At 46.1% G+C, this 19,479-nt stretch overlaps 1 protein-coding gene across 1 annotated transcript in view; it reads left to right on the forward strand.

Moving 5' to 3' along the window:
- The window catches only part of Ak5 (adenylate kinase 5), a 182,537-nt gene that overhangs the window by 114,103 nt on the left and 48,955 nt on the right, over positions 1 to 19,479 (forward strand). Inside the window, exons 6-7 of the mRNA XM_035451656.1 lie at positions 1,581 to 1,671; positions 10,696 to 10,769. Of these exons, the coding sequence (XP_035307547.1) occupies positions 1,581 to 1,671; positions 10,696 to 10,769 (165 nt within the window). The remainder of the gene's footprint in view (positions 1 to 1,580; positions 1,672 to 10,695; positions 10,770 to 19,479) is intronic.

Below are 19,479 nucleotides of genomic sequence, written 5' to 3' on the forward strand. Positions count from 1 at the left end.
CATACAAGGCAGTGTGCACCTGAGATCCAGACACACATAGCAGTGTGCACCTGAGATCCAGACACACACGGCAGTGTGCACCTGAGATCCACCACACACGGCAGTGTGCACCTGAGATCCAGACACACACGGCAGTGTGCACCTGTGATCCAGACACACACGGCAGTGTGCACCTGAGATCCAGACACACACGGCAGTGTGCACCTGAGATCCAGACACACACGGCAGTGTGCACCTGTGATCCAGACACACACGGCAGTGTGCACCTGAGATCCAGACACACACGGCAGTGTGCACCTGAGATCCAGACACACACACGGCAGTGTGCACCTGTGATCCAGACACACAAGGCAGTGTGCACCTGAGATCCAGACACACATAGCAGTGTGCACCTGAGATCCAGACACACACGGCAGTGTGCACCTGAGATCCAGACACACACACGGCAGTGTGCACCTGAGATCCAGACATACAAGGCAGTGTGCACCTGAGATCCAGACACACATAGCAGTGTGCACCTGAGATCCAGACACACACGGCAGTGTGCACCTGAGATCCACCACACACGGCAGTGTGCACCTGAGATCCAGACACACACGGCAGTGTGCACCTGAGATCCACCACACACGGCAGTGTGCACCTGAGATCCAGACACACACGGCAGTGTACACCTGAGATCCAGACACACATGGCAGTGTGCACCTGAGATCCAGACACACACGGCAGTGTGCACCTGAGATCCAGCACACACACGGCAGTGTGCACCTGAGATCCAGACACACATGGCAGTGTGCACCTGAGATCCAGACACACATGGCAGTGTGCACCTGAGATCCAGACACACACGGCAGTGTGCACCTGAGATCCAGCACACACACGGCAGTGTGCACCTGAGATCCAGCACACCAGTGGTGAGATGGGCGGTTGAGACTGGAAAACCCCTCAAAGTTCACCGGACAGTTAGGCTGCTGTACACAGTAGGAAACAGAAGAGCATGTTCAAACATGGTAGAAGATGAGAACTCATGTCTGAGGTTGTCCTCTGACCTCTATACATGTTCACACACACACACACACACACACACACACACACACACACACACACACACTTACAGTAAACATGTCAAAGAAATCCTAGACAACAAGCATCAGCTTCCAGCCCCCACATGCATGCACACACGCATGTACACACACCTGCATGTACTTCTGCACCCTCACATACAGCACACACACAGTAAATAAGTAGGAAATTTTACCCCTGTGGTTCATAACTATACATTTTTTATTTTTGTTAGAAAAACTAAATCAGAAAGCTGTAAGCAAATTTCAATTATCTTTTCAGAACTTGCTTTATATATTGAGAAAATGTTGCCCATTTTTCTGAGCCACAGTGACTGAATATTTTCTTCCCGCTGCCCTCCCCATCTGGCCAGAGATCTGAATCAAAAGACTCTAAGGATCTAGTTATAAACACAGCCGCTTTAGCTCCTGCCTCCTTACAGACACAACTGTATGCATGCTCGCTGGATGCCAGACTCAAATCACTTATGTGTCTCATGTTTTCTGCCCTGGTTTCCCCAGTTTGATGCTGACCGAGACGAGGACGCCGTGTTCTATGACATCAGCATGGCGGTCGACAACAAGTTATTTGCAAACAAAGAGGCTGCAATGGGTAAGTCACCATGCCTTTTGGCATCAGAACATTAGGATCAGCTCTTAAGGGACCCAGTATTTTTATGCCTGGCCGAAGCTCCACTCGCTGCTCTGGGACATAAAGGGTGCCCTATTCTTAGCCTCAATCTGTCTGGTTCAAAAATAAAGATAAAAAAAAAAAAAAAAAAAAAAAACCTAAATGGGATAGAAAGGCTGAAAACCTCTCCCTAAGAACTTGCTGAGGTTTTTCTTGTCATAGCACACATAAGTCTTTGGTCATCATGTTGTAACATAGCATTTATATCTCCACAGGAAAAAAATCTAGCCTATCCCATATTTTGTGCAACTATAGAAGGTTATAGTGCTCAGGGTCCGCTCTATCTCACACAAGAAACATGCCCTTCCCTCTGGGAGCTACACCCATCCCAATCCCAATCCACAGCTCCAGGGTTACCTGTCCCACCCCACTGTTTCAGGGTCACCTGTATCAGGCTTTCTCAGACTGCCCACTCCCAATTCACGACACAGAGACTTACTATTAATTGTGAATGCTTGGCCTTATCTTATGCTTGTCTAACTCTTATAAATTAATTTAACCTGTTTCTCTCCATCTACATTTTTCCTCATGGCTTTTTTACCTTTATTTCATTCGGTATGCCCTACTTTCCTGCTTCCCCTGTGTCTGGCTAGCCGGCAGCTGCCTGCCTGGCTGGCCCCTGGTGTCTCCCTCTCTTTCCCCCTCATTCTCTCTGGAGCCTAGATTCCTCCTCTTACTTATTCTCTCTGTCCACCAGCCCTGCCTATCCCTCTACTGTCTAGCTATTGGTCATTCAGCTTTTTATTAGACCAATCAAGTGCCTTAGGCAGCAAAGTAAAACAAATGCAACATATCATTACATTGTTAAACAAATGCAGCATAAACAAATATAACACATCTTTACATAATTAAATACAGCACAACATTGCGTAGTTCAACAAATATTCTACAACATTTTCCCCTTTGTCTAAATAAAAAGGTTTAACTTTAATATAGTAAGACTATATACAGTAAGAACAACTATTAAGTAAGAATTACATTTATATTATCCTGTCCATTTGTATTTTGCAAATTCAGAGAAAATACTTCATTATCTATCCTATCTTGGTAAATGCAAAGTTGTGTACCTAATTTACTTTTTTGGTATTACAAACCCAAAATTATCTTTTTAGACCTCAAAACATTTTCTTAGATAAACAATTTAAGCTTTTATGCTTCTCAACTTTATAAACTTTACATATCTTATGTAGGTTTCTTTTCTGAATTTAATAAGGAAACTGTAACTATGACTATCTTGTCTTCAACTCTATCAGAGACTCCAGAAGGACATACATTACCTGTTCCTCTGTAACACTGGGGCATCTTTGGTCTATGGCAGACTTTTCTATAAAGCAGGAATTTTGAAGGATTGTCCTGCCTTGTCTTGGCAAAGTTCAGTAGTCTTTTTCCTTTTTGCCCTGCTTGTCTAGTCTGTATAGCATATGGTCAGCAATCAAAGGCAGGGAAGTTTCTTGCCCAAATGGCTAGCTTTGCCACATTGAAAACAAATCCCATATGGAGGTTTTTCTATGCCCATCACCCTTTTATAAAATAGATTGGTGCTGCCCGGAGCAGATGTGTCTCACTGTCATGAAAAGCCTTAGGTTATTAAACATATTAAATGCCATATTCTGTAGGTCTCTGAAGTGTTTGAACATCACCATCTATCTAAATATATCTGTTTAATCTTAAAAACATACCTAATAAGACTATAAGTTTGATTATTATTATTATAGATGACTAACTACAAACCTGTATTTCTTAGTTATACATTGCATTTTTAAATGAGCTACATAAGCACAATACTACAAACAAGAATAAGAACATAAACAATATAACAAAAATAACTTTAAATTTGCATCAATATATAAAATCCATACCAATATGAAATATTTTAGATGACTACTTGTCTTTTTATCCTATTTTCCTATATGCCCACTAAATGATGACAAGCATCCATAATCCACTGAATGACCAAAGCCCAGAAACCTCACCTCTTAGGAAAGTGGACGTTGTTTTCTCCAAACTGTCCCTTGTTTCCTGGGGATGATGGTATCCCAGGAGACTCTGAGAAGATTGAGACAATGGTCAAGTCCTAGGAAAACTGGTTGTTGCCATGCAGTCTCAGAATTGTTCCCACGCAGAGGGATTCAGCATATACATCACCTGTCTTGTAGCTTTTCCTGTTTATTTCTTTATATCTTTAGCCAAGATTTTCAGGATGTCTCCCCCAATCAAATCCAGCCTCTGGTAACCTTGAAGGAATCCACAGCCTTTGATCTTCTGTGGAAACAAAGCATAACCTCTTCCCCAGTGCAATACATTTTCTGAATTCCATTTTAAAGTTAAGAGACCCCTAAAGTATGTAGGCTGGTTTAATAGAGCAGTCCCTTTACAACCCACTGTCTCTCGGCAGCGGTCACAGGCTGGTTTAATAGAGCAGTCCCTTTACAACCCACTGTCTCTCGGCAGCGGTCACTTGCTCATCAGTATTCGAAAGACTGCACAACATCATGCAGGATCCAGACTCCCTGTGTATTTCCCATCTTTACCTAGCTTATTCTTTTTATATTACTTTATACTCTCTTTAAAGACTTTATTATTCATAAACGATTTACTTTTTCTATGACTGTCTAAACCCATTTTCTTTTCTTTCTTAAGTGTATGCACATTTTTAAACACACTGTAACCTGTTTTTTTTTTGTTGTTGTTGTTGTTGTTTTCTGTCTGGACCTGTCTTTACTGCCTAGCTGTAACCTTTTCTGACCACATTAGCCAAACTTTAAACTGCTAAACAGCAGCAAGGCCCTCCACCTTGGCTCTGGTGGCTGGCTCCACTCTGTCCTCAGGTCTGTGGGAGCTGAGCCTTCAGCCCATGGGCCTGGCCAAGAGCAGTGTTTAACTGGGCTGTATTTAACCACCCCAGATCTAGGAAGTGGGTGTCCACACTGTGGCAGGCATTTTTATTTAGTTTGTTATTTTTACTTATCCTGCCGGCTGCTTAAGTGCTGACTATCTGGCAGAGCCTCTTAAAGGGGCCACATCTGTTTTTTGTCTCTGTTGTTTTGTTTGTTTTGTTCTGTTTGTTTTGTTTTGTTTTTCAGCTTTCTCGGGCCCTATGTGGAAATGTGGGCCCCACATTGGGCACCCGAATTTCATCCATCCCATCCCATGGCTCCAGGGTCATTTTTCTTCTTTTCTAAGCCCTCACCCCTGGATCTTTGTCACAGGAAATACACCCTGATATAGGTATACCACCCATGCTACGTTGTCTGTCTGTTGCTCCTCCCTTCCTGGGCTTACCATTTTGTATGAATCACCCTCAATTTTTTTACTTTATAACCTGTAATTTTTGGATTTTATTTTACGAGGCCACAATTCAGAAGAATTGAGTGCAAGATAATTAGGTTTAAAAATGAAGGTATATACCATGGAACTATAGCAATTGTCTAGTAAGTACATGGCCCTAGGTTAAATTCTCTGCACTTCATAGACACACAGATGGAAACATGGATGACAGATGACAGATGGCTAAGAGTTGACAGGGAGATAGATACATAATAGCAGATAGATAGACAGCAAATAGGTGAGAGGTGAGAGACAGTTACAGATGGTAAACATACAAGTGGTTGATGTGGAGAGATGATTGATTGGCTGATTGATGTTGTATTGTGTATGTGCACACTATATTCAAATAAACCAGCCACTCTGAAAACAGCAGGTTCCGGCTTTTCTTTGAGACTCCTGAAGACAGAAGAAGAAGAAGAAGAAGAAGGAGGAGGAGGAGGAGGAGGAGGAGGAGGAGGAGCAAGAGGAGGAGGAGCAGGAGGAGGGAGCAGGAGGAGGAGGAGCAGGAGAAGGAGGAGGAGGAGCAGGAGGAGGAGGAGCAGGAGAAGGAGGAGGAGGAGCAGGAGGAGGAGCAGGAGGAGCAGGAGGAGGAGGAGCAGGAGGAGGAGGGAGCAGGAGGAGGAGGAGCAGGAGGAGGAGCAAGAGGAGCAGGAGGAGGAGGAGGAGCAGGAGGAGGAGGAGCAGGAGCAGGAGGAGCAGGAGGAGGAGGAGCAGGAGCAGGAGGAGCAGGAGGAGGAGGAGCAGGAGGAGCAGGAGGAGCAGGAGGAGCAGGAGGAGCAGGAGGAGCAGGAGGACGAGCAGAAGGAGGAGCAGGAGGAGCAGGAGGAGGAGGAGCAGGAGGAGGAGCAGGAGGAGGAGCAGGAGGAGGAGCAGGAGGAGGAGGAGGAGCAGGAGGAGGAGCAGGAGAAGGAGGAGGAGCAAGAGGAGGAGGAGCAGGAGGAGGAAGAGCAGGAGGAGGAGGAGCAGGAGAAGGAGGAGGAGGAGCAGGAGGAGGAGGAGCAGGAGAAGGAGGAGGAGGAGCAGGAGGAGGAGCAGGAGGAGCAGGAGGAGGAGGAGCAGGAGGAGGAGGAGCAGGAGGAGTAGGAGCAGGAGGCGGAGGAACAGGAGGAGGAGCAGGAGGAGGAGGAGCAGGAGGAGGAGGAACAGGAGTAGGAGGAGGAGCAGGAGGAGGAGGAGGAGCAGGAGGAGGAGCAGGAGGAAAATCTTGGCTGTGGCTCTAATGGTCCAGAAGAAAGCCACAGCCAAGAACAAGTGTAAATCCACTTTACCTCCATTCCAGAAAGTTAGCTAACAAGGTTCTTGCTTTCATATCTGCACCAGTTAGCTTTTTTTTTTCATGGAAATCCAGTTCTCTGCTTCCACAGTATTGGTGGCTTCATCAGCTCCCATTTGGGGGCGCTCCTGGCTGTCAGTAACCCTGCTTCAATTGAATCCTCAGGGAATACCGCTCTAACCATACTTCCTCCCTCATAACAAAATAAAACCTCTAGCTTTTCTGCAGGCTGGGTACCAATGTCCTTCTTATATTCAAACACCCAGAATCCCTAGCTGTCCCATGTCCAGTGAAGCATCACCTACACCTGTGGCCCACAGCTTCCCTCAGCCCTCTGGTTGCCTGTCTCAATCCGTGCGCTGCCACGGCGTAATCTACTCCACAGCCTCATCCTACATGGACCAGGTCTCCTTTATGTTTCTATTTAAGAGTGATATCTTCAAGACTCTGTGAGGATGTGTGTATCTGTGTGTGTGTGCACGAATGCAAGTGCCCAAGGGAGATGGCATATAAAGCCTTTCTCTTCTAGCTGGCCACCTCAGCCAAGTCACTGGTCCACGCTCACACCTTACGGGTGCCCCGGGTCTTCACCTTGAGCCCCAGTTTGCATATGGGGCTCCGTTGCCTTTTCATCTACTCCCTTCCCTCGTGTCCCTCCTCTGTGGAGCCAGCCCATTGGTGCTTCCATCAGAGCCATCTCTCCCTATCTATCTGCCAGTGTGTCTCTCTGGGCTTGTATTTCCTTGTTCAGAAAGAGGAGACAAGAGAACCCCCGTCATAGGCGCACTGGAATGAAGCGGTGAGTTTGTGGGTAAAGGCGTCTCTGTCCCAGCAAAAGGGCTGCATGTGATCTTGTCTTTGCAGAGGACTTGAAGGCTCACAGACAGAGATCATGTCTTAGACAGTGCATTTCACCCCCTTTCCCCAGATTCGTCTCTCCTACCTTTCCCTCCTTCTTGCCATCTCCTCATCCCTACGCTGGGATCACTGAAGAGCCAGCCCTGCCCACCTCAGGGCCTTGCCTTGTCCCAGATGAACACAGTGCTGTTCCTTAAGGGAGTTCTGCCACAAAGTGTGGCTAGCTCTCCCACACCTGTGGCGTAAGACTGGGATTCTCCTGCTCAGTGTGGACAGAACCCTGCAGAGAGCACCCGGGAGCAGCATCTGTCGGGAGAAAATGCAGAAGCCCTTTGTTCATCTTCAGTCGTGTGGTACCTGTGAACAGAATGCCTTTAATTTCTAAACTGTGTTTTGATATTCTGTAGGCAATCATAATCCTGATGGTTTCAGGGATATAGGAACAGGAGGCATTGCTTCCCTTAAGGGGACAGGCAGAGAGTCTCATTCGGTGCTGTCCTCTATGGCTCAAGGAGCCCCAGTGCAGGAGGGTATCTTTGGCAGGCCAGTGACAGGTATGTCTTCCTGCAACTTTAGGCTGATACCTATGACACTGTCACAGAGTCACAGAGACCTATGTGGTCCAGTTCACCTCTGCTGCCTCTTTAAAGACTGTTGTCTCTGGTTCCCACTTAAATTAAAGACAACCTTACATTAAAACAACTGACAACAAGGGGGAGCCATTTCAGATCAGATCTCTCTTTCTTATTTAAAAATGGATTTCTTTAAATCCGAAAAGAAATTGAAAGGGAAAATGAAGGCCGTACCACCACCTTTTGCAAATGTCTGGATTCTGTGGTCATTTCTGAGGAAGAAAACCAGGTCTGGTGTTCTATGTGCCTGGGTCTTAGTTGAATGATAGCCCGAATGTGACATCAGTATTTGTCTCCCCCAGCTCACTTGCTGAGTCTTGAGCTATTAGTAAAGTCCCCATTTCCAGGAAACTGAGCAACCAGTGTTTTTTTTTTAAAATGCAAGCCACTCACTCACTATCTGAGCTGATAATGATACCCTTTGTCTATCATCTGAGATATATTAATACTTTGGTTGCCACGGGCAACAGTTGTCAAGAATTACCATCCCTTAGTGACACAATGAGATTTCTGTCAAAGCCCTTGATTAGGGAGGGTGATCCATCTCCTCCTCCTCCTAAGAGGGAAGTTTGTTTTAATCAAAAGTTTTTTCATTCTGATGTTACTGTAAAGTATTTTCTAATGAATTTGCTACTGTTTCAAATGCTAGCATGTGGTCCCTACTTGGTGGGTTGTTTAAGGGCCCTTCAGATTGTACTTCTTGAAAACAATTGGAAGAATGGTTTCCCATTCAACAAAATAAGTAGGACAAGGGACTCCTTGCTGCTGTGTGTTCACTGAGACTTTGTGTACAAATCCCGTGGACTCTATAGTAAGCAAAGGGCAGTCAGAGATTAGGGAAACACAGCCACCCACACACCTTCCTCTACTTGACTCCTCAAGAATACAATATCTACACTGGAGACTAAGGAGAACTGAATACATTTTTTGTTGTCTTTAACACTGCTGTCTACAAAAGCCACCTAGGAAGGCAACTTGCTTGTCCCGGCTTGAATTAGATTCCATTTTTCCACCTCTGATGTCTCCATAGCCCCCTGCAATGTGCTTCATCCAAACGCGTTTATCGTCTCTCCTTGTCTCAGCGTGCTGAATGGACAGCCATGCCCTCCAGGTCCTCGCCTGTACTGAAAGGCAGTATTGGTAGAGCCCTTTGGGTCACTCTGCTTAGAGTTGGTTGTCAGCAGGGTGCATGAGAAAAAAAGAGAAAGGGAAGCTTCGAGTTCTGTCATTGCTATCACACAGTAACACCTGCTCCAAGTTGAGATCATCCCCGGATACACAGTCAAACTCTGTCCTAGAAAAATAGAAAAGAATATTAAAACCAACAACAATGGCCTTGTTTAACAGCAAGTACTTTGTCAGTTTGGCAGGGAGGAAGGTTAGCAATGATCAGAGAAGATCAGTACCGTATAGTGGTGCACACTGTGATTCCATTAGAGCCTGAGGCTGTGGCTTCTTCACAAGTTCAAAGGCAGCCTGAGGTAAAGAGTGAGAGCCATCTGAAGAAAGAACGAAGGAGAGGGAGGAACTGGAGGGACGAAGGGGGGAAGAGAGTGGAAACCCTGGCTGAGAACCACCTTGACTCTTGTATTTGAGGACAATGAAGCAATCCTTCTGCGGTGCTTGAGAAGTGTATCAAGTGTTTACTGTTATTTGAAAGTGTACGTCACTGAACTTCCATATTCTGGCCAAGAACGACTCGTCAAAGCCCAGTTCACAGTGAAATGTGAGGTGGTTGCTATTTCACAGAATACGTAAACCTTCTCTTCTGTGGCAGCACTTTCCTGGCCAGGAAGGGATGTGTTCTTAGGTAGCTTGCACCCGCCCCCCATAGGAAAGAGTCATTAAGTGAGAGGAGCAATCAATCCATGGTGAAAATGAATGGTTTAAGTGGGCCTGAGGGATTAATGGCAAGCGATGCAATGCTGCCTATACTAAGTGGAAGAAGCAGCCTCTTAGTCAACCCGAGCTTACTCGCCTTTGGGGAATATGATGGTTAGGTTTCAGCTGTCAACCTGACACGGTCTAGAACCATGGAAGTGAGTCCCAGCTGAGGAACTGTCCAGATCTGCCTGGCCTGTGGGCTTGTCTGTGGGGACTGTCTTGACTGTTAATTGAGGAGGGACCACTCACCCTGAATATGAGCAGCACCATTTCCTGGGCCGGGCCCTGGACTGTGTGGGGGAAGAGAAAGCTGGCAGAGTGGCCAGCAGACCACGGGGTGTTAATCTCCCTCTGCTCTTGACTACGGGTGTAAATGACTAGGTGCCCAGCTCTTGGCTTCCCCTCAGTTGTGGGGTGGAGTCTGGAACTGAATGCCCAGCAATCCCTTTCCTTCTGAATCTCCTTTTGCCAAGGTATTTGCCTGAGCAAATGGAGCGGAGCTAGGGCCGAGGTTAGGGCTTGGGGCGGCAGTCACACTTTAGAATGGGGAACTCAGTTCCCAAACGCCCTGCTGTCCTTCCTTCTGCTCTGTTCGTGGCACTCCCCTGTCTCGGTTCTCAGAAGCCATCTCTCCTGCACACTCAAGCTCCCTTTCCAACATTCAGCTTCTGGATCAGTACCTGGTGAAGAATCTCAGTTCTGCTGTCACCTTCACTGGTGACCAGATTTAGTGCCTCGCACTTGCTGCTTTCTGAGTCTCGATGTTGACAAATGAGTCTCCCCCAGAGCTTGTTCTTCTGGAGGCTGGGACAGGGTCCAGAGTGTCTGTGTCCTCTACCACCAGCCCAGACACAGAGTGTGGCACGTGTTAATGGGACACCAGGACAGTGTGGCAACCTAATGGGAAATGTCTTGCTTTGGAAACACACACGGACAGTCGCCACCAGCTAAACCTGTCTTTCTTAAACCTAGATTCAAGTGACCTTGACCCTTCGATGTTTGATGCTGGAGAGATCGTGGATACAGGATCAGACTATGATGACCAGGTAACTAAACTTACAAAGTATTTTTGTATTTCAATATGTTTAATTTTTATCTCTACATTTTATGACTATGAAAGCCAAAATTTTGACTTTGTGAGATCGTGACAGAGCCCCCATAACGCACTTCGAGTTAAGCTGTGGTCTCTGAAGCCTTATTTCCCTATGCTTTGCTCTCACCTGCCCTCCCCTCTTTCAGACCCACACAGTTCATCACCACAGGGCTTGGGGTTGAAAAGTACTTGAGATAAAAGTAAGTTCCATTTCCCGGAGATTTTGCCTACGTCTCTGTGGTGGTTAGTTTGATCTAGTTGAGTGGATTAATAAATGCTGAGGGCATGAATAACTCATACCTTTGGGCGAAGGGAACCATCAGTAGCAAGATCCGTATAGGGGAAGCCATGTTCCACAGTCTGGGGTCCCAGACTGAATAAAAAGAGAAAAAAAAAAGAGTAAGCCACGGAGCAGCAGCCTCTCTCCCTCCCCCCTCCCCTGTCCCCCTCCCCCTCTGTCTGCTTTACTAACCCACCAGGACTCAAGGGAGCATCCCCACGCCACTGTCACCACATCCTGAGATCCTTCCCTCTGCAGTGTCTCCCCTCTGTGACAGACAGTACAATCTCAAACCCTGGGTCACAATAAACCTCTCCTCCACTTAGTTACTTCTCAGAGCAATGAGAAAAGTAACGAATTCACTGTGCCTGTGCCTTCCCAGTGGCTGCGCATCAGCCGTGGGCTCAGAGATCTGGTACTCTCTGTCTAACAATTGCAGGGAATGACGCCCAAGGAAAACATGGCCGAGGAGCTGGATGTGTGTTCCCTTTGAATAGAACTGAAGAAATTTTTCTAGGTCATTTTCCTCTCAGCAAGAACTTTCTCTACTGTGATATTTTAATGATCTAAAATAGTTGGCAAATGCTCTTAACTCCCTAATTAGGCTTCAGGGATTTTTTTTTTTTTTTGAGATAGTGTCTTAGACTCTGTGCCCACTCTTGTCATTGCTTCTCAGAAGTGGTGGAGAGCCAGGCGTGTTCTTGTGATGGCTTCTGCTCCTGTTTCCAGATATGATGACTGTGTGTGTGTGTGTGTGTGTGTGTGTGTGTGTGTGTGTGTGTATGGGTGTGTATGTGTGTGTGTGTGTATGTGTGTGTGTGTGTGTGTGTGTGTGTGTGTGCTGTGAGCATGCATGCACATAAGTATGTGTATACATGTGTGCATCCATAAATTAAGTTCCTTCCATCACAAAACATGAAGATCTTGACAAGTAGATAAACATATAATGGTTACCCTGTATTTAGAGTCCCTGGTAATCGCTGCTAAGCATTCACTGCTTGGAAAGCTAAGCTATTGGTCCTGTGTTGACTATGGGGCTAACTCTCCACAGCATCTCCACAAGTAGAATTATGATTTCTACCTCACAGATAAGAAAAGGAAGATAGAAAGAGTCATTTGCTCAAGGTCACAACAAATAGTTTCACAATGGAGATGTGGATGTTTTTTCTTGCTTATAGTATTGTATTAGCGTATGTTAGTTATAAATATTAAATATGTTGTTTTCACACATGTACAATGATGAATTTTGCTCATCTCCACCCATGACCCTCTCACGGCCTCCTCCTCCATGCATTGACCCCCCAACAAATTGGTCTCTCTTTTGCTTTGGTATTTTGTTTTTTCACTTTGGTGACCCAGTGGGTTTCATTATGATTGGTTACAGGGCATGGGTGGGAGGTTATTTGCAAGACTAGTTACTCTTACCAGTGGCTACAACATTGGAGAAAGTGTCTCACCTCCCGCAACCATTAGCTATCTGCACATCCTCAGGAAGGGATGAACTCTCTTATGAACTCTCTCCTACCAGGACAGACTGTCGAGCAGCCCAATCTTTTACAAGCAATCATGGCTACTGAGTGCAGGAGTGCAGTGACCGTGTCACGCGTGGGAGATGGTGTTCTTCACCACCACTGCCGCCTCCTTACCTTGCATTCCTTCTGCCCTGTCTTCCATGATGTTCCCTGGGCCTTGTGGGGGTGTTAGATACATGTCTAATCGTAGCACACATTTTTTACGACCCACAGTGCATCGTCTGTCATCCTACCCTGGGAAGACAAGCCAGGGGTCAGGGTTGGAGCCTTCTCAGTTGCTGACCCCTTAGGGCCTCAGCTAAGGCAGATGCCACTGCTCACAGTGTGCATCCACAATCATAGACGGCACAAAAAAATGAGCCAAAGCAAGGAAGCCAGCAACAAGTGGGAAGTTTCGAACATCCCCAGGGGCCAGTGAGAAAGGCAAACACTGAGAGAAGTCTAGGTGGAATATTCCAGTTATTCAGAGAAACAGAGGAAGAGTAGGAACCGTGAAGCAACTACAAGAAAGAATGGGGAGAGGGAAAAATCAATATAAGTGTGACAGTCGGTTATCAACGCAACAAGATCCAGAATTACTCAAGAGCCAGAACTCCAGGCACACCTATGAGAGACTAAGCTAGACCCTGGGTGTGCCTGTGAGGGCTACTCTTGATCAGTTTAAGTGAGAAGGGAAGGCCCACCATGAAGAAGGTTGACAGCATTCCGGGACCTTGGGTCCTAGACCGCATGAAGGGAGGAAGCGAGCTGGCACACGCTTGACAGAAGATGCACTGAGATCCACGCCTGTCACCTAGGCTGTTCTCTCTGATGGACAGCACTCTTGAGCTGTGAGCCAAGGTAAACCCTGCCTTCCTTCCTTCCTTCCTTCCTTCCTTCATTAAGTTGCTTTTGCCAGATATTGTTGTAGCAACAGGAAAAGTAACTAAGACATTTGGCTCAAAATAAAATTGCTATTGAAATAAAAATTCCATTAACAGTTTGCAAAGTTAGCTGAACACATCTCAAAAAAAGAATGATGGGCAGATGAAATTCCCTTAAAATAAAGCAGAAAGCTGATAGGCTGTCTAGTATGCCGAAGAACTCAGCGGACACCGAGGGCAGAATGAAGCAACATGTATATGATGGACTTTCCAGAATAAAAGGAGGAAGCTGGAGCAGAGGCTGTGTTTTAACAAATAATAGTTGAGAATTTTATAGACATGAAAAGGACAAATACTCATATTGAAAGAGCATACTCAGTCAAAAAAAAAATTTAAACTGCAATCTCCACTAGTCTTTTCCATGTAATCATTGGACAAATCCTGAGTTCTACATCCCAGGTTCTGTTTAGGTGCCTGGAATGTATACTCATTGACCAGATGAGGATGTTTGCTCAAGGAACTTGCATCCTATCAAGGATGACACACAGTGCACAGTTAAGCATAACATGTCAGTAAATTCTCTAGGTTTCTCAGATGTCATAAGCAAAGGGAAAACAGCAGGGAAAACGGAGGTCTAAGGAGTGGGCTGAGAATAACATTAAACAGAGTGCTCAACTAGACGGATGACCTCAGCAAAGAGGGGGGATTGTGTGAAGGCGATGACACACAGGACAAGGTGTCAGAGTGCCGGAGATGAAAGTGAGACCTTCATGGTGACAAGGCACTGGCTCCAGGGGGGGGAGTAGAAACCTGGCAACACCACATTAAACACTGCACTTGGCCTTGCTGTCTGGGCCACACTGTGAAGCAGGTGCCATGTCCTGTGGTTTACAATATGTTATTCCTGATCCTTACCATAGCTCAGGAGAGCAGCTCTGCTCATCCTGTCCTTACAGCTGGGGACACTGGAGGTGAGCGCTTGCCAGCACCACTCGGCTGACAGGCTCCAGTCAGGAACCAAACTTTGATATTCCAGGCACCAAAATCTACTTCTGCCCCCTAAAGGAGCCCGGATCAAGGTTCCTGAAAGCTGCTGTCAGTCCCAGATGACTTTTAGTTATTTTTTCTTGACCTTGGTGCATTTGACACTGTGAAATTCACTAAATGTTCTTTTTAAAGAGCCAGTTAACAATATGTTGGGTCATGCAGACCATCTGGTCTCTGCCGTGGTGACTCAGACTGAAAGAGTCGTAATGATATCAAAGCAAATGAGCGTGGTGGAGAGCCAATGCTACAATATTTGTGGCGAATTCTGAACCCCACATAATTCTCACGTGGTGTGTTTTAGCCCTCTAAAACATGTAAGCCAACCAAGCCAAACTGAAGGTGAAGACACAAGTTGTGTTTCACCCATGTCTTCATTTCTTTGGCTCAAGGATGTGCTGCTGGAACACAAAATACGATTTGGTTTTTATTGAAGTAAAATAATATTGTTCTTTAAAACAACAACACACAAGCCTGCTGTCATCTGGCAGGCTGAGTTGAAGGAGGCAGCTAGATGGACATGGCCATGGGGCCATGCCTTGCTAGTCTCTACCATGAACCACCCTTGAGTCTGGATACCCTCCTCTCCGTTAGTTTCTGACATTCCTAGATCTTCATTCATTCAATTCTTGTAGGTGATTTTTATCCCCAAGAAACTACGTGCTATAGATGTAGCTATTTCTATGCCTTGTTTACTGATTTGGAAATTGAGGCACAGAGAAGTTAAGCACTTAATGTAAGGTCACAACAGTCCACAAGAGTCAAATCTGACAAGAATCCAAGAGGTAGAACCAGAGTTCAAATCCAGAGAGCTCAGGTCAGGAAAAAACAGGCCCGGCTGTGCTGGGATACTAAATCAAAATCCAGTTGCCTTCTTCCCAGAGGACCTTTAATGGGTGACTTCCAAAGAGATCGTGGAGGGCTGAGGGCTGGGGGATTTGAGGAATTGACTCTAACCAAACATGACCTCACCTCATGTTCAGTGGTAGCCATAGTCCATGGCTCTACCCAGATGAGGCAGAGAGGTGGAAAACAGCGCACTGTCTGTGAGGCCCAGCCAGCCTGCATGCAAGGCTCCTGGTCTTAGCTTTGGGCTACAGCCCACGGTTTGTGTGCTCCTCGGTTCCAGTTCTCTAGCGGCTCAGTGTTCTTTTCCCTGCCAGACTCTCCGTGGATCCATTACTCAAATACAAGCCCGGCTTCCCGTCCGTGGTCCCCTTACACTGTGCTGCATACACTCTCCTCCAAGAAGCGCAACCTTTCAGAGGTTTGGCTTCACCCTGAGCTCCTCGGTGAGCTCATGTTGCCTGTATCTACCCACCAAACAGCACTGGTTGGACTTCCCGTGTGCATCCCTAGCTCGACACGTCCAAAACCACCTTCCCCACAAAGTCTGTTCTTCCTCTGCTTCCTCTATTTCTGTGAGTGGCACCACCATCTCCCCAGCTGCCCAAGCCAGAAACCAAGGTGCTTCCTAGTGTCTCTCTTTTGTTCCCCTCCCACATTGATTCAGCCAGGTAGGTAATCAGGCTTCCTATGCAGGAATTCTCCTGTCCTCTCCTGTCCCACTGTGCCTGCTTGAGCACCTTCTCTGGCCTCTTGCCTGGAGCTGCTAACCCGTCTTTCTGCTCCCGTCTTCATATCACACAAAGCAATCATCATGAAAGCAAACTCAACCATGACAGTCTACTGCTTAAAACCCCTCCTGGCTCGTCACTGATCTCAGAATCACTTGAGGAAACCCACAGGAACTTATGAATCAGAATTTGACCAGTTATTGATCTCCAAACTCATCCCTGTGACTGGTCCAGCCACACCATGATCTTTGCAGCCATCTCAGAGAAGAGTTGTATTTTGCAGCCTCTTCCCTTTGTGGAGAAACTTCCCTTCCCCAGCCCCATCACCTCCCTCCTGGAGAACCCCTAGTATGTACCGTAATGACCAGGCTCCTGGAGGAAGCCCTTCGCCTACTAACATGCCTGCTCAGCCAAATGTGGTGGTGCAAGCCGGTAATCCCAGCACCAATGAGGTAGAGGCAGGTGGAGCTCTGTGAGTTTAAGGCCAACCTGATCTACAGAGTGAGTTACAGACCCAACTGGACTACATAAGGGACCCGTTCTTTTACTGGGGGGGGGACCCTTTCTTGATGCTGGAATTTTTTTTGTCCCACCAGGTCCCACTGCCACTTCAGCCCCAAAACACACAGAGATGCCATATTAATTATAAAACTGATGACTGATGGCTAGGGCTTCTTATTGACTAGCTCTGTCTTATTAACCCGTTTCTATTAATCTATGTATTTCTACATGGCCTTATCTTACTGGAGAATGCCTGGCACTTCCTATCCTCCTGGTCCCTCCATGGCGTCTCTCTTGAGGTGCCTCTCTGTCGACCTTTCCCAGAATTCTCCTCATCTCCTCGTCCTGCCAATCTTTCTGCCTCTACTGGCTATTGGCCAAACAGTATTTTATTCATCAACCAATAAGAGAAATACACACACACACACACACACACACACACACACACACACACGGACATCCCCCATCAGTTTCTCAAAAGAAGAAAAACTAACAATAATGGATGGTTCATATTTTTCAGAGACCCATGACACCTTAAGCCATAATATTTGCCTGCCTGTCATAGAACATGTGATGCCTTCTGTCACCAGCGCCTGCCACACAACCTGCCATACAACATATGCTCAAAAAATGGCAGCTGTGGAAACACTGAAGAGTTCTAGAACCTTGTTTCCTTTGTTAAATCTGGTCCAGTTCTGTGCTCTGTGGTTCGGATTGTAGAACACAAGGAATGCTAGAATATCTGCAGTCCACTGGCCAGTAAGCTTCTGCTCTGACACCCCAGCCACCTGTGGTCCAATGAGATGAGTCAGTGCTCTGGGGTGAGCAGCAGAGCCTCCTTGGAAATGAATTGACTTCTCACTCAGTCTTTATTCCATGCCGCTAAGTACAGCCCATCCCTGTCCAGAGAAAGTATCAAGACACCATGCCACTCCCAAGCACACAGGCTTTCTTTCTTTCTTTCTTTCTTTCTTTCTTTCTTTCTTTCTTTCTTTTCTTTCTTTCTTTCTTTCTTTGCAGATTTTTTTATTTGAATTAGAAAGAAGATTGTTTCACATGACAATCCCAGCTCCCTCTCTCTCCCGTCCTCCCCTACCACCCCCCCCCAGCTAAAAACCCCAACCTATCACATACCTTTCTGCTCCCCCTGGATGGTGAGGCCTTCCTCAGGGCACACAGGCTTTCTTAAACACATCTTGTGCCCAAAACACCTCGGTTAATCTCCCTATGACCTCATTGTTGTCTGTAGGGGGAAACATGTTTTTTTTTTTTTTTTTTTTTTTCAATTACCACTTCTTCTTGTGGTAGGTAAAGTCTCAGTTTGGTACTGGCACCAAAACATTCACAGAGACCAATGGAATTGAAAAAAAAAAAGGGCCCAAAAAGTAAGTCCACATAGCCACATTACCTGATTTTTGACTAAAGTGTCAAAAACGCACTTTGGGGGTAAAGATGGTTTTATTGACAGTGATGGGAAAACCGACCATACACATACAGAAGAGTAAAACTGACTCACATCTGCTACCATGCACAAAAATCCATTCCCACGGGCTCAAAGATCTGCCTATATAAACCTGAAACTCTAAGATTGCTAGAGAAAACACAGGACGAAATTGTCAAGACAGAGACAAAGACAAAAACTTTGTGGAAAGGATTTTGATGGCACAAGGACAGGAGGCCTGACAAGTGAGAGAACCGCCATCAAGGGCAGGAGGAGAGGTGGGGGAGCTGGGCAAGAACAAAGTATGTGTTGTATGAAAATGCCATGTGAAACTCCTAACTCCGTAAGATAACTTTGCAGGGGAAATAAGTAAGTGAATCAAATGGGGCCATAACATACCCATGCTTTGTTTCCTCTGCAGTCACACTGTAAGTTGTCAATCTCTTTGATATTAATAAATAGGCCTCCACATCACCTTGTTTGAATAGCTACATTAAAAAAAATAGGAGAAGCCATGTTGTGTTTGATAAATTGTTCTATTGCCAGCAAAAACTCAAGAGACAGATATTGGGGTGAGAACCTTATAGATCAAAGGAGCCGAGGAGAAGCCACCAGCTGGCCTTCCCTTTCTTACCGGAGAACCAAACGGAGCCTCTTCTCTCCACATGTCCCAGATCGAAGAAAACCCGTGAATTCCAATCCCTCCCTTCTCCTTCCTGTTCATCTTCACTATCCGTGTTCCTGGCGTCTCTATGGCTAATTCCAGAAAGCTAGTTGCTGGCTCTGTCCCTGATTCAAAGTTAACTTTATTAACAGTCCAGGAGTATCACAGTGTGACCAAATACCCCACAACAAAACCATAGAAGACAGTGGGCTTTTTAAATTTGCCATGGAAAGTGCCCTGCGTCGCCTGACCCTCTCAGACCATAGCTGGTAACTCGGTTCTGGAGAGAGCCTCCAGAAGATCCCTGCCAAGAAGGGAAGCTTCCGAAGGATGGTGCTGCCTCCGCCAGTGCTGGCTGCAGATCTGAAGCCTGACGGCGTTCCCAGCACACCCCTCCCCAGGTGATCATCTTCTTACCCAGGAAAATGAAATGCTGCCATTTCTGGGTCCCATAGTGAGGGACTCTGACATCAGAGCAGGGGGGAGTCAAGATTACCTTTCCCTAAAGCCTGCTGCAACTTTAAGCAGATGAAGGAAAAAAATAAAAAAACGTGTATCTGAAATTCACTGAGGGCAAATGAGTAGTCAGTTCCCAAGTTACCATGGTAACCACTCAATTAAGTGAAAAAAAATAAGTGTACTTATTATGCTTACTGTTGTGCTTCACATTCTTTTTTAAATGATGACGATGAAGAGGGGAAAGAAAGTAATATATTTAGTAAACTGTTTTTCCTAGCCCTTTCCTAGGACGTTCCTTCTGC

Source organism: Cricetulus griseus, assembly GCF_003668045.3.
Source record: "Cricetulus griseus strain 17A/GY chromosome 1 unlocalized genomic scaffold, alternate assembly CriGri-PICRH-1.0 chr1_0, whole genome shotgun sequence".
Classification (NCBI taxonomy): Eukaryota; Metazoa; Chordata; class Mammalia; order Rodentia; family Cricetidae; genus Cricetulus; species Cricetulus griseus.